This window comes from Mobula hypostoma, chromosome 4, assembly GCF_963921235.1.
Source record: "Mobula hypostoma chromosome 4, sMobHyp1.1, whole genome shotgun sequence".
NCBI lineage: Eukaryota > Metazoa > Chordata > Chondrichthyes > Myliobatiformes > Myliobatidae > Mobula > Mobula hypostoma.
Window position 1 is genome coordinate 117,060,089 of NC_086100.1, and position 15,915 is coordinate 117,076,003.

The 15,915-nt window shown below is 40.6% G+C and overlaps 1 protein-coding gene across 2 annotated transcripts in view; it reads right to left on the reverse strand.

Annotated features, from left to right (window-relative positions):
• fstl5 (follistatin-like 5) overlaps positions 1 to 15,915 on the reverse strand; it is a 792,341-nt gene that overhangs the window by 77,950 nt on the left and 698,476 nt on the right. For both annotated transcript variants that reach the window (XM_063045029.1, XM_063045028.1), the window contains one exon: positions 1,208 to 1,357. In XM_063045029.1, coding sequence (XP_062901099.1) covers positions 1,208 to 1,357 — 150 coding nt within the window. The remainder of the gene's footprint in view (positions 1 to 1,207; positions 1,358 to 15,915) is intronic.

Here is a 15,915-nt window from a genome sequence, read left to right on the forward strand (position 1 = left end):
TAAAATATATGTTTAAAGATGCCTTGAGATTTCTCTAATTCAAGATTTTGAGACAGTTATTGGAAGCAGATCCTTTAGCTCACTGGCTTCATGCTGACATCAACCATTAACTCTGTACTCTGCCTTCAAATGTAATCTTCCAAAGTGAATCACCTCACACTTTCTGGGTTAAATTCCATCTACCACCTCTCAGCTCAGCTCTGCATTCTGTCAATGTCACATTGCAACTTATGACAACCCTCCACACTGTCCATCAACCTCCGTGTCATCTGCAGTTACTGAACCACCTTCATCCAAGACATATATATATTAAAAAATCACAAAAAGCAGAACAGATCCTCATAGAACACCATGGTCTCCAATCTCCAGGCAGAATACTCTCCATTTACTACCACACTCTGTCATCTATGGCAAGACAACTCCTTATCCACACAGCCAAATTTCCCTGAATCCCATCCCTCCTGACTTTCTGAATGTGCATGGGGAATTAACTTGGGGAACCTTCTCCAATGCTACACTAAAATCCACGTACAACACGTGTACTGCTATGCCTTCATCAATCTGCTTTATCACATCCTCAAAGAATTTAATTAGGCTTGAGATGTGTGACTGGATCCTCACAAAGCCATGCTGACCATCCCTAATCAAACTATGTTTCTCTAAGCGCGAATATTCTTACTACAATGTAGGTCATAGTAATAAAATTGTATGCATTGGCCACTGTAGCAAAAGAAAATACAGTGGATATATAATGCACTGATAATATCTGTACCATTTATTCATATCAAGTATCTTTAAATGGAGTAACAAATGTAAAAGGTTGAAATTCATTATAACCCAAGCAACAGGATATTGTGAATAGACAATTAATTATATCAGAAACCAACTTTACAAATTTCTCTGTTTTTGTTTTCTAAAAATGGTTCCTATGAATAAGCAAACCCCTCCCCCAAATCTGGTGGGCTCAAATGTTACACTCACTAGACATTCCAAGTACACCTTACATATTACTAAGTAAATGGGAATCAAAATCAATGCAACTACATTGTAATCAATAGAGAAAAAGAGACACCTAATTTTCATGCAAACAAGGTACTTTCAAGTTAGCACTGCAAGCACTTTTCTATGCTTTGAAGCTTAAAAAATGGCTTTTAATCACTGCAACTTCCAATTAATCATCAGAACAATAAATAAAAGGTGTAAAGACCTGCACTGCTTTCTGGGACTGAATGTCAACAATCAGCACCCTGTTCAGTTTTGGCTGTGTCACGTAGATGTACTTGTCTTTGACGTTCACTGCGGTTGCCCAAACGCATCGCTGGAAGGCTTCACTCTCAGGTTTAGGGCAGACTTCATCCTAAGCAAGAATGAAGGGGATAAAAAACAAAGGGTACAGTAAAGTGAAACTAGCCTGAATTCCTTGGCACAAACAAGGACGTTGAAGTAATATATGATGCGGTTTTAAAATACTTCAGAAAATATTAACAGCAGCCCTCATACCCTTTCAAAAACCTAGGAATAAAATCCGTATCACCAATATTGTATAATGAGCAATAATTAGTATAGGCAAACAATCTTAGCTGACCATTAAAACTGACATATTGGGGAGAGGTAAACTGTTCTATTTTAGATCATAATTCTGTCATGGTTAACAATAACTGAGAAGGGACTGTATCACATTAACCTTATGGCTGGCAATAGAACTTCAGGAAGTCTCAGACTTCTGAATAGGCAGTGTAAAGCTCAGAAGATTGAGACATTGTGAAAGTTAAATACCACAACAATAATGAGCCTTATTGAAAGACTCATTATCATGCCCTACAGCAGGTTAGTATCTCAATGAAGAAGGAGTCTGGATACATTTTATGCCTAGTCCTTCATTTTACACCAGCATGGGAATGGTAACCTCATCCAGCTGGCAGACATCACTGACCTTGTGGAAACGACAAGTGCAGATAATTGCCTCACTTATTGCCTTACTTCAATGTTTTATTTTGAGCATTTTAAGGTACTTTTATTTAAATTCAACTTAATCTAATTATAATTTCTCCAACTAGAAGACATATAACACAATTGTTAGGAGGATTCCTGATGCTTTTGATAGCTGGCTAGCTGTCAACAATTGTATGGGTGTTCTGAGGTTTGGGCCTTGAGAGGCCCTACTGAGATCTACTCATATCCTGAGCCTCATTAGATAGTCATTGAGTGTGGAAGGGGAAGTTTATCCAGTCAAATGCATCCTGGGAAAGTAAATGTGGGCTTGCAGGAGTTGTGGACAAAAAAACCAGGCAACAGGCTAAGTTCAAGATAATAGGGACTCTTAACAGTTCAGGTTATCTGGCCACTATCCCATTGCTACTTCCAGGATTTTCTCTGTGCAAACCAAGTTCTCTGTTTCCTTAATTAAAATTATGTCCATTCACAAATCATATGAGTATATACATGGACTGTGTGAGGTGTTACATAAGGGTAAACATTTTGCTTGTATTAATTAATGCAGTGTACATGGCAGTAACAGTAGGAGACAGTTCGGCTTGAGTAAATTTCTAACCATGGTACAATCTTGTATTGCATTTCATGTAGATTTATATTTTGGACTGGGTTAGATGAGGAAAGGATGAGATGGTAAGTTATTGGAGGCTCCTAAGCCTAACGGCTACCATAGTCTAGACACACAAATAGAACAATCATAAGTAAAGCAAAATTGTTGACCTATTTTCACAGCTCAAAGCAAATGTTGAAGAGTAGAGAGAGTTTAGAATAACTCAACACGGCAGACATAAAGTTATAAAGCAATACTTGAGTATTGTGTATATGTATTGTATTGTATATTCCCTGTATGTGTTGACTAACGACTAGATGTGCTCAATGTATGTTTTTGTTCTGTGCAGAATCCGGTACTTATCACTTTAGAATTCTCGTGAAAATGGATTTTAAAGGCAGGGATCTATGTTTAGAATTACTCTGATGGACTAAGAGTGATATAATTATAACAAACAGGTTAATGACATGTTGCCGTGCTAATAAAATGTTCCATGTTCTACTAATAAAATGTTTAATTTTCTTTGGTAAAGAAAACTTTTAATAGGAAATATAAACAATGTTTTGAAGAAATTTATATACTGAATAATAGCCAATTGACCATAAATAATATTAATTAATCTATCACAATTTTTTTCAGACAACCAGTTAGAAAAGGCTGGTGTGTTATTTTAACCACATTTCAGTAAACATTAGCATGATAGAACAATCATAAATAAAAAACAGGCTTATTGCTCTAAGTAACTATTACCACAGAACAGAGAATGTGAGGGATGATTTAATACAGAAGATACAAACTTGTAAATTAATTTTTGATTGAAGTGCTCCACCAAGCTCCCTTTCTCACATTCCAACTTAATAATGAAAAATCTTCCACTAATTCAAGTCCATACGTACAAGGTTTTCTTGCATTACAAATTACTTGAGTTATGGAAATCCAAACTGATGCAAATGCTCCCATAAATTTTTAAAATATGTTTCAAGATAATAATAATCACTGCACAATAGCATGAAGCAATTAGGGCGATGCAGCAATATTTATCTACACTAAATCTCCAGAAAACCACAACACAAATGCCACTAGAATAGAAGAAAAAGTTAACCAATGGAAGAGCAAGACCCTCCGTGGAAGACATGTCCACGATCTGAGCAGACTAGATGTCAACAAAGAAGCGTCAAATGCCTGGTTCAGAATTGGAGACCTTTTCCCAGAAACACAAGGGTTCCTTGTGGCAATATACAGAACCAGGTGGTTAACACAAAAAAGAAGATCAAAATACATAATAAAAGACCAACAAATTCAAGAATAAATGCAGAAAATGCCAAGAGAAACCATTACAGAATTCTGCAGCAGTTTAACTCAATCTGATTACTTACACAAGCACAATCAAGTAGCAAACATTATTCACCAAAATCTTGCTTTAAGATACATATTCATAAAAGAAACCATACCTTACCCATAGATACAAGCCTGCTCCAGGTTTAAGGTCAGAGTCACACAAATTATATTTTCACTGATCTAATGTTACAGATATGACAATTCATAATAACTATCTGGATAGAATATTGCAGAATAACAAGTAAGAACAAATTACTTATTAGATATAACCATTCCAAACACACATAACTTACAGAAATCAATGTGAGAAACACCAGAAATATTCTCAATTAAAAGAGGAAATTGAAGGACTATGGAATATGAACAGGGTACACATTGTCCCAATAGTAATATCTGGGCTAAGTAACTACACAATAATATTAACCAATTAGGGCTGCGCAGCAATATCTATGTAAATCTTCAGAAAGCCCCAATAATAAACAGCCCTAGAATAATTGAAAAGTTCCTTGCATTTGAATGAAAGGGTTACCGTATGAGGAACGTCTGGCAGCTCTCAGAGTGGAGTTCAGGAGAATGAGGGGGCTCTCACTGAAACATTCTGAATGTTAAAAGGCCTGAACAGATTAGAAATGCCAAAGTTATTTCCCATGGTAGGGGAGTCTAGGACAAGAGGGCACGACTTCAGGATTGAAGGACGTCTATTTAGAACAGAGATGAGGAGAAATTTAGTCAGAAGGTGATAAATCTGTGGAATTTGTTGATACGAGTGGCTGTGGAGGCCAAGTTATTAGGTGCATTTAAGGAAGAGGTAGATAGGTTCTTGATTAGCCAGGGCGTCAAAGGGTATGGGGTGAGAGCAGGGGAATGGGAATGACTGGAAGAATTGGATCAGCCCATGATTGAATGGTGGAGCAGACTTGATGGGTCAAATGGCCTACTTCTGCTCTGATATCTTACGGTCTTGTGGTCTTACTTGAGAAATGAGCATGCTTGGCTATGCCTGTACCTCAGGTTTTACCAGCTTGAGCTGAGAAAAAAATAAACAATAATAACAATACTGTTTCAGGGTGAGCTGCACAATTGGCATAGAATTACCACCCTGCTAGGTCCTGGGTAACATTAACTTTATATCAACAGATAATAATGTCCAGCTCTGGATCTTTGGCTGGAATTCTAATAGCAAAGAGTGATAGATCTCTGTCACTGCCTGTGGAAGCATTACATTCAGGCACATTGCTCTTTGAAAAGTTAGGGGTAAGAATATAGAATCCTGTATCCACGAGAAGAAAGGGTGTGAAGCCTTGAGATGTTTTTCCTCTCTCCCTTGACATCCTCAGCCTTGTCTGCCTTGCCCAGAACCCCTCTCTTCTAGCTCCCTCAGAAGCTGATAGTTGAACTAATATCTTCATCACTAGCCAAAAGCTCTGTGAGCTTACTAACTCTCTTACTAATCTCTTACTAACTCTTCCTTCAGTTAGTCCTGACGAAGGGTCTCGGCCTGAAACGTCGACTGAAACGCTTCCAATAGATGCTGCCTGGCCTGCTGCGTTTACCAGCAACTTTGATGTGTGTTGCTCTGTGAGCCATTTGCTTTAAAGGTTTTGGAAGCAAGCCTAGTGTATAGAGATTAGATACAGAAATTTGTTATCTCACAGAATGACGGAACAGGCTCAGGTTTAAATAGCCCATTCTCGTCTCTATACTGTTTCTTCAATTCTTCTTTAAAATCAGCAATTTGTATGCTGCAAGTCCAATAAAGTTTCAATTTGTCGCCAAATACTTATGTAACTGTATTCAATTCTGCTGGGTAGAACTTCTAATTTAAAATCTCAAATAAATGATGACTGACTGTCATAATAACTGTGGGGGTGAAAATACAAACACATTGAACAAGAATTAATTCCAAACATTAACAATAATATGTACAAAGAGGTCAAAATGCATGATGATGCAAACAGATAACAATTGAAAATTGCAGTTAAATGTCAAGTAACAGCCATTGTCTATGTTTTTTTTCTCTTTCCTACAAAGCATCAATATGGTATTTGAGTTTCATCATCAATGAGTTATCTACCTGGGAGAAAATCACAGCTGCCAATAGAATACTGGAAAGATTCTCTCAAATACATTTCTTATTCAGCAGTCTGGAACAAGGTCCTCAATCACTTTAAGTGATTTTTTCTTTCACAACAGTGGCACATTTATAAGATTGTAAAATATAAATTGTACCATAAATCTTAGTGAAGTTGTGACCACAAATAAATCTCAAAAATGTAAAAAATGAAGTGGCGTATTAATCTAAAAAATCAATCTCTGAAAACATATTCCATAAGCTGTGCAGAATGGGAATTGGATTACATCAAGGAAATAAGAATGTAAAAAATAGTAGTTTTCCAAATGGTGTGGCACACACTCAGACATGGCTAAAACTGAATGGGCAGAATAATAATGATGTTCATATACTATCTTGAATCAAAAAAGTGAAAAAAAGAAACAGCTTTGTATGTAATAAGACAATGAGTTTGTGAAAGAAGAGTTTTTTTCTCCATCTGGCCTACCTACCTGTAACTGTATTTCCTTGATAATATTTCTATTCTCAAATCCCATTATTAGGAGAAAACTTTCACATTTCCTATCTATACAGAGTGTACTCATGCCCATTACAAAGATTCCTTTAAAATGTGATTGCCTGTGTCACATGCAGGTTCTTCCAAATATTCCATAATTTTAGCACCTTCATCACATTCTCTCCTTAATAAAGGAGATCGAAACTATGTGCCGTACTCTACTCATCAAAAAACATGTAGAGCTGTAGTAAGCATTCACTACTTTTACATTCTATCCTATTTGCAATGGTGTCTACCATTCCAGTGATGTAGGTGTTTGCTACAATTTGGACTCACATATGTGGACTCTCAGATTCATCCATCTGTGGTCTCTTATAAATTAAAAAAATACTAATAAATTTAATCATAATAATAAATTTAAATAATATTTTGCTTTTTCATTCTTCCTACCAATATGGATAACCTTACATTTCCCAATTTTTTTACCCCAATTGACAATTTTTTTGCCCACTGACTTTGTCTATCAATATTGCTTGTATCCATCACACACAATTTGTTTTCCCATTTAACATCAGCAAATCTGGTTGCAACATATGAGGACCCTTCAGAGAGTTATAGAGTGACAATGCTGTTTGTCCACTGAATCCATGCTGACCATTACGTACCTATTTCCATTTTATTGTCACACCTAAGTCATTAATGTAGAATGCAGTTAGAGATTGGCAGGTATGATGTTGTGGGTATCACAAAGCCATGGCTAAAAGATGATTGTAGTTGGGAGCTTAATATCCAAGGAAACACAATCTATCGAAAGGACAGACAAGTGGAAAAGACAGGCAGAGGATGAGGAACATACACCAAAAGCTGGAGGAACTCAGCAGGCCAGGCAGCATCTATAGAAAAGAGTACCGTTAATGTTTCAGGCAGAGACTCTTCATCAGGACTGGGGAGAAAAAGAGATGAGGCGTGAGGATTAGAAGGTGGGGAAGGGGAGGAAGAACGACAAGGTGATAGGTGAAACCAGGAGGGGCGGAGTAAAGAACTGGGAAGTTGATTGGTGAAAGAGATGCGCGGCAGGAGAAGGGGGAATCTGATAGGAGAGGATAGAAGGCCATGGAAGAAAGAAAAGGAGGAAGAGCACCAGAGGTGGGTGATAGGCAGGTAAGGAAATAAGGTGAGTGAGAGAAATGGGAATGGGGAATGATGAAAGGGGGTGGGAGATTTACCAGAAGTTTGAGAAATCAATGTTCATGTCATCAGGTTGGAGGCTACCCACACGATGGCCTCCTCTACTGCCGCAATGAGGCCACACTCAGGTTGGAGGAGCAACATCTTATATTCTATTTGAATAGCCTCCAACTTGATGGTATGAACATCAATTTCTCAAACTTACGGTAAATTCCCCCCTCCCCCTCCTTCACCATTCCCCATTCCCATTTCCCTCTCTCACCTTAAATGTTAAAAGGACTAGCAGAGGACAGGAATTTGAGTCACTGTCAGGTGAGGGAAGAGGAAAGGGCAGGCAGAGCAGGGTTCCCCTGTGGCCATTCCCCTCAACAACAACTATACTGCATTGGATACTGTTGGGGGGGATGACTTACCTGGGACAAGCTGCAGTAGCCGGATCTCTGGCACTGGGTCTGGCTCTGCAGTGCAGAAGGGAGGGTGGAAAAAGAGGAGAGCAGTAGTGATAGGGGACTCGATAGTTAGAGGTGCAGATAGGAGGTTCTGTGGTCATGACAGAGAATCCAGGATGGTTTGTTGCCTCCTGGGTGCCAGGGTCAAGGATCTCTCTGATCGCTTGCATGACATTCTGAAGTGGGAGGGTGACCAGCCAGATGTCATGGTGCACATCGGTACCAATGACATAGCAAGGAAGAGTGAGGAGGTCCTGGAGAGTGAGTATAGAGAGCTTGGTAGGAAGTTGAAAAGCAGGACCTCGAGTAATCTCAGGATTGCTACCTGTGCTACGTGCCAGTGAGGGTAGGAATAGGATGGTCTGGAGGATGAACAAGTGGCTGAGGAACTGGTGTAGGGGGCAGGGTTTCAGATTTCAGGATCATTGGGACCTCTTCTGGGGCAGGTGGGACCTGTACAAGAGAGATGCGTTACACTTGAACTACAGGGGGACCAATATCCTTTCAGGGAGGTTTGTTAGTGCTATTGGGGAGGCTTTAAACTAGATTTGCAGGGGGATGGGAACCAGAGTGTCAGAGCTGACAGTGTGGCTGGGGTGAAAATAAATGATGTTAAAAGTTCAAGCAAATCCGCTGATAGAAAGGTTGTGAGTGGTGGTAAAAATCTTCTGAGGTGTATATATTTCAATGCTAGTAGTATTGCGGGGAAGGCGGATGAGTTGAAGGCGAGGATTGACATGTGGAATTATGACGTTATAGCAATTAGTGAAACTTGGCTACAGGAGGGGCAGGACTGGCAGCTTAATATTCCAGGGTTCCGATGTTTCAGATGTGATCGAGGCAGGGGAACGAAAGGTGGGGGAAAAGCATTGCTTGTTAGGGAAAATATTACAGCAGTGCTCAGGCAGGACAGATTAGAGGGCTTGTCTACTGAGTCCTTATGGGTGGAGCTGAGAAACAGGAAAGGTATGGCCACATTAGTGGGATTGTATTACAAACCAATAGTCAACGAGACTTGGAAGAGCAAATCTGCAGAGAGATAGCAGGCAACTGCAGGAAACATAAAGTTGTGGTGGTAGGGGATTTTAATTTTCCATACATTGATTGGGACTCCCATACTGTTAGGGGTCTAGATGGTTTAGAGTTTGTAAAATGTGTTCAGGAACGTTTTCTAAATCAATATATAGAGGGACCAACTAGAGGGGATGCAATATTGGATCTCCTGTTAGGAAACGAGTTAGGACAAGTGACGGAAGTCTGTGTAGGGGAGCACTTTGGTTCCAGTGATCATAACACCATTAGTTTCAATTTGATCATGGACAAGGATAGATCTGGTCCTAGGGTTGAGGTTCTGAACTGGAATAAGGCCAAATTTGAAGAAATGAGAAAGGATCTAAAAAGCGTGGATTGGGACAGGTTGTTCTCTGGCAAAGATGTGATTGGTAGGTGGGAAGCCTTCAAAGGGGAAATTTTGAGAGTGCAGAGTTTGTATGTTCCTGTCAGGATTAAAGGCAAATTGAATAGGAATAAGGAACCTTGGTTCTCAAGGGATATTGCAACTGTGACAAAGAAGAAGAGGGAGTTGTATGAAATGTATAGGAAACAGGGAGTAAATCAGGTGCTTGAGGAGTATAAGAAGTGCAAGAAAATACTTAAGGAAGTAATCAGGAGGGCTAAAAGAAGACATGAGGTTGCCTTGGCAGTCAAAGTGAAGGATAATCCAAAGAGCTTTTACAGGTATATTAAGAGCCAAAGGATTGTAAGAGATAAAATTGGTCCTCTTGAAGATCAGAGTGGTCGGCTACGTGCGGAACAAAAGGAAATGGGGGAGATCTTAAATAGGTTTTTTGCATCTGTATTTACTAAGGAAACTGGCATGAAGTCTATGGAATTGAGGGAATCAAGTAGCGAGATCATGGAAACTGTACAGATTGAAAAGGAGGAGGTGCTTGCTGTCTTGAGGAAAATTAAAGTGGATAAATCCCCGGGACCTGATAGGGTGCTCCCTCGGACCTTGAAGGAGACTAGTGTTGAAATTGCAGGGGCCCTGGCAGAAATATTTAAAATGTCGCTGTCTACAGGTGAGGTGCCGAAGGGTTGGAGAGTGGCTCATGTTGTTCCGTTGTTTAAAAAAGGATCGAAAAGTAATCTGGGAAATTATAGGCCAGTGAGTTTAACGTCGGTAGTAGGTAAGTTATTGGAGGGAGTACTAAGAGACAGAATCTACAAGCATTTGGATAGTCAGGGACTTATTAGGGATAGTCAACATGGCTTTGTGCGCGGTAGGTCATGTTTGAGCAATCTATTGGAGTTTTTCGAGGAGGTTACCAGGAAAGTGGATGAAGGGAAGGCAGTGGATATTGTCTACATGGATTTCAGTAAGGCCTTTGACAAGGTCCTGCATGGGAGGATAGTTAGGAAAATTCAGTCGCTAGGTATACATGGAGAGGTGGAAAATTGGATTAGACATTGGCTCAATGGAAGAAGCCAAAGAGTGGTGGTAGAGAATTGCTTCTCTGAGTGGAGGCCTGTGATTAGTGGTGTGCCACAGGGATCAGTGCTGGGTCCATTATTATTTGTCATCTATATCAGTGATCTGGATGATAATGTGGTAAATTGGATCAGCAAGTTTGCTGATGATACAAAGATTGGAGGTGTAGTAGACAGTGAGGAAGGTTTTCAGAGCCTGCAGAGGGACTTGGACCCGCTGGAAAAATGGGCTGAAAAATGGCAGATGGTGTTTAATACAGACAAGTGTGAGGTATTGCACGTTGGAAGGTCAAACCAAGGTAGAACATACAGGGTTAATGGTAAGGCACTGAGGAGTGCAGTAGAACAGAGGGATCTGGGAATACAGATACAAAATTCCCTAAAAGTGGCGACACAAGTAGATAGGGTGATAAAGAGAGCTTTTGGTACATTGGCCTTTATTAATCAAAGTATTGAGTATAAGAGCTGGAATATTATAATGAGGTTGTATAAGGCATTGGTGAGGCCGAATCTGGAGTATTCTGTTCCGTTTTGGTCACCAAATTACAGGAAGGATATAAATAAGGTTGAAAGAGTGCAGAGAAGGTTTACAAGGATGTTGCCGGGACTGGAGAAACTCAGTTACAGAGAAAGGTTGAATAGGTTAGGACTTTATTCCTAGAGCATAGAAGAATGAGGGGAGATTTGATAGAGGTATATAAAATTATGATGGGTATAGATAGAGTGAATGCAAGCAGGATTTTTCCACTGAGGCAAGGGGAGAAAAAAAACAGAGGACGTGGGTTAAGGGTGAGGGGGGAAAAGTTTAAAGGGAACATTGGGGGGGGCTTCTTCACACAGAGAGTGGTGGGAGTATGGAATGAGCTGCCAGGTGAGGTGGTAAATGCAGGTTCTTTTTTAACATTTAAGAATAAATTGGACAGATACATGGATGGGAGGTGGTTGGAGGGATATGGTCCGTGTGCAGGTCAGTGGGACTAGGCAGAAAGTGGTTCGGCACAGCCAAGAAGGGCCAAAAGGCCTGTTTCTGTGCTGTAGTTTCTATGGTTTCTATGGTTTCTAGATAGAGTGATCTGAAGTATTGTGCGTATTGTATTGGTAGATTCAATCTCGTCATCCTGAAAGTCAGCATTCACTCTGTGTCATTTTCTTATCAACAAGAAGTACAGATAGAACCATAGAATACTACAGCACAGAAAACAGGCCATTCGGCCCTTCTAGTCTGTGCCGAAACTTCATTCCGCTAGTCCCATTGACCTGCACCCAGTCCATAACTCTCCAGACTTCTCCCATCCATGTAACTATCCAATTTATTCTTAAAACTTGAGTGAGCCCGCACTCACCACTTCAGATGGCAGCTCGTTCCACTCTCTGAGAGAAGAAGTTCCCCCTAATGTTCCACCTAAACCTTTCCCCTTTCACCCTAAAGCCATGTCCTCTCGTATTTATCTCTCCTAATCTAAGTGGAAAGAGCCTGCTCACATTTACTCTGTCTATACCCCTCATAATTTTATAAATCTCTATCAAAGCTCCCCTCATTCTCCTACGCTCCAAGGAATAAAGTCCCAACCTGTTCAATCTTTCCCTGTAACTCAACTCCTGAAGACCCAGAAACATCCTAGTAAATCTTCTCTGCAGTTTTTCAATCTTACTGATATCCTTCCTATAGTTAGGTGACCAGAACTGCATACAATACTCCAAATTTGGTCTCACCAATGTCTTGCACAACCTCACCATAACATCCCAACTCCTATACTCAATACATTGACTTATGAATGCCAGAATGCCAAAAGCCTTCTTTACAAATACTTGTATATCCGATCTCTCAGAACACCTACCAATAATTTACCTACTGTTGATGTCTACCTGTGGTGCCGCTTTCAGGGAATTATATATCTGAACTCCCAGATCTCTTTGTTCCTCCGCACCCCTCAGTGCCCTACTATTCACTGTGTATGTCCTACCTTGATTTGTCCTTCCAAAATGCAACACCTCACACTTGTCTGCATTAAATTCCATCTGCCATTTTCTGGCCCATTTTTCCAGTTGGTCCAGATCCCTCTGCAAGCTTTGAAAGCCTTCCTCGCTGTCCACGCCTCCAATCTTAGTGTCATCAGCAAACTTACTGATCCAATTTACCACATTATCATCTAAATCATTGATATAGACAACAAACAACAATGGTCCCAGCACAGATCCCTGAGGCACACCACTAGTCACAGGCCTTCGGTCTGAGAAGCAATTATCCACTACCACTCTCTGTCTTCTTCCACACAGCCAATTTCGAATCCAGTTTACAACCTCTCCATGGATACCTAGTGTCTGAACCACCTGAACTAACCTCCCATGTGGGACCTTGTCAAAGGCCTTACTAAAGTCCATGTAGACAAGATCCACAGCCTTTCCTTCATCTACTTTCTTGGTAACCTCCTCGAAAAACTCTGCAAGATTCGTTAAACACGATCTACCACGCACAAAGCCATGCTGACTATCCTTAATCAGTCCTTGGCTGTTCAAATACTTGTATATCCAATCTCTCAAAACATCTTCCAATAACTTACCTACTACTGATGTCAGGCTCACCAGCCTGTAATTACCTGGTTTACTTTTGGAGCCTTTTTCAAACAATGGAACAACACGAGCTACCCTCCAATCCTCCAGCACTGCACCCGTGGCTAAGGACATTTTAAATATTTCTGCCAGGGCCCCTCCAATTTCTACACTAGTCTCTCTCAATGTCTGAGAAAATATCATGTCAGGCCCGGGGATTTTATCTACCTTTATTTGCTGTAAGGCAGCAAGCACCTCCTCCTCTTTAATCTCTATATGTTCCATGAAACTACTGCTTGTTTCCCTTCCTTCCATATACGGTATGCCAGTTTCCTGAGTAAATACTATGCAAAAACACTGTTTAAGATCTCCCCCATCTCCTGAGGCTCCACACATAGACGACCACTCTGATCTTCTAGGGGACCAATTTTGTCCCTCACTATCCTTTTACTCTTAATATACTTGTAGAAACCCTTCAGGTTTACCTTAACATTATCTCATTATCTGCCAAAGCAACCTCATATCTTCTTTTTGCCTTCCTGATTTCCCTTTTTTAGTATTTTCTGACATTTCAAGTACCTCAATTGTTCCTTGTGGCCTATACTTGCTCTACACCTCTCTCTTTTTCTTAACTAGATCTCCAATATCTCTTGTAAACCAAGGTTCCCTGTGCCTGTTGACTCTGCTTTTAATCCTGGCAGGAACATGCAATCTCTGCACTCTCAAAAGATGGAGGTATTTACAGAATGAACTTTGAACCTTAAAGGCTTGGCAGTTGAAGACAGGACATCAAAACTACCCCAACTAAGATGCCCAAGCAGTTAGAATTTGCGGAACACAAATATCTCGAGTGTTAATGATAGTGATGGCCAGACCATGAAGGGATTTGCAAACATCCATTAGAAATTTCAACTTGAGCTACTGCATTAATGTGAGCCAAAATTATTCAGTCATCTTTGGAGTGATAGACAATCACTGACTCCATTGGACTTGAGGCATGCAGGATGTCTCTTAAAAACCAAGTCACGTGGTGCCCTGTAGAACATCGAAACATTCATTCTCAAAACATGCCTGTTTGATGACAGGAGTTGAGATTGGAAATTCCACTGGGTACCTCTACTCTTGTGGTAATCCAGTGTTGGCATACTTCAATGGCATCACTTCATGTGTAATGTTCCTTTTGGAATGTTATGCAGGAATCTAATTCTCAAGATTCAAGATGGTTTAATGTCATTTCCTGTACACTAGTGTAAAGCAGAATGAAATAATTGTTACTCCAGATCTAATGCAGTATAAAAAAAAACCCACAAAAGATAAAGAGCACAAAATAATTAAAAAAAATGCAATAAATATAAATACACAAGATTGTTTCTATACATAGATCAGCGGTCCCCAACCACCGGGCCGCGGACTGGTACCAGGCCGCAAATCGTGCTACCGGGCTGCGAGGAAATGATATGAGTCAGCTGCACCTTTCCTCATTCCCTGTCACGCACTGTTGAACTTGAATATAGGGTTGCCAACTGTCCCATATTTGCCGGGACATCCCGTATATTGGGCTAAATTGGTTTGTTCCGTATTTCCCCCGCTAAGGTAGAGCATTCCTATGAAACCTTTCATGCCGAAATGGCGTAAAGTGAAGAAAAATTTTTGAGCATTCCCAGACCCAAAAAATAACCTACCAAATCATACTAAATAACACATAAAACCTAAAATAACACTAACATATAGTAAAAGCAGGAATGGTATGATAACAGCACAGTCTAAATAAAGTAGAAATAATGTATGTACAATGTAGTTGGGAAGATTAAGCCAAAACCGATTTGTGGAAAAAAAATCGGCACGTACACGCATGCGCATGTCACATATGCACATGTCACTCACACATGCGCACACAGGTGCCCGTGCAAGGCTTCATGGTCATGGTAGTCTTTCACGGGGTAAACAAGTGTTCCGGGATTTGACTGCTATTTTTGTCCCTTATTTGGGAGTGAGAAAGTTGGCAACCCTAACTGTAAAAGACATGTTGAGGTGAGTTTAACCCTGCCTGAACACCACCAACCTCGGTCGGCTGGTCCGCAAGAATACTGAGAAATATTAAACCGGTCCGCGGTGCCAAAAAGCTTGGGGGACCCCTGACGTAGATTGTATGTCCGTAAATTGACGCTAAGCATAGGAATGTCTTTGCACAAGGTGACTGACAGGAAATAATAAAGTAGTGGTGGATGGAAGCATGGAGTAGTGAGTTGGTGGGTGGAGGTGTTGATCAGCCTTACTGCTTGGGGGAAGTAACTGTTTGAGTCTGGTGGCCCTTGTGTGGATGCTTCAGAGTCTCCTCCCTGATGTGAGTGACACAATCAGTCCATGAGCAGTGTGCCTGGAATCCTTTATGATGTTACTGGCCCTTTTCCAGTACATTTTTATGTATATGTCCTTGATGGTAAGTAGGTTGGAGGCCAACATGCGTTGGGCAGTTTTGACTACCCATTGTAGAGCCTCCCTGTCTGTCACAGGGCAGTTTCCGTACCAAGCATTGATGCAGCTTGTTAGGATACGCTCTACTGCGCAAATGTAGAATGACCTGAGTACGGATGTGCAAAGTCCAGTACTCTTCAGCCTCCTCAGAAAGTAGAGGAGTTGGTGCGCTTTCCTGACTGTGAAGGATATGTTCTGGGACCATCTGATGTTCACTCCCAGGAGTTTGAAACTGCTTGCAGTTTCCACTGCTTTGTCATCAATGGGGGTTGTGAGTGTGCAAGTTCTTCTGAAGTTGAAAACTGTCTCCTTTGTC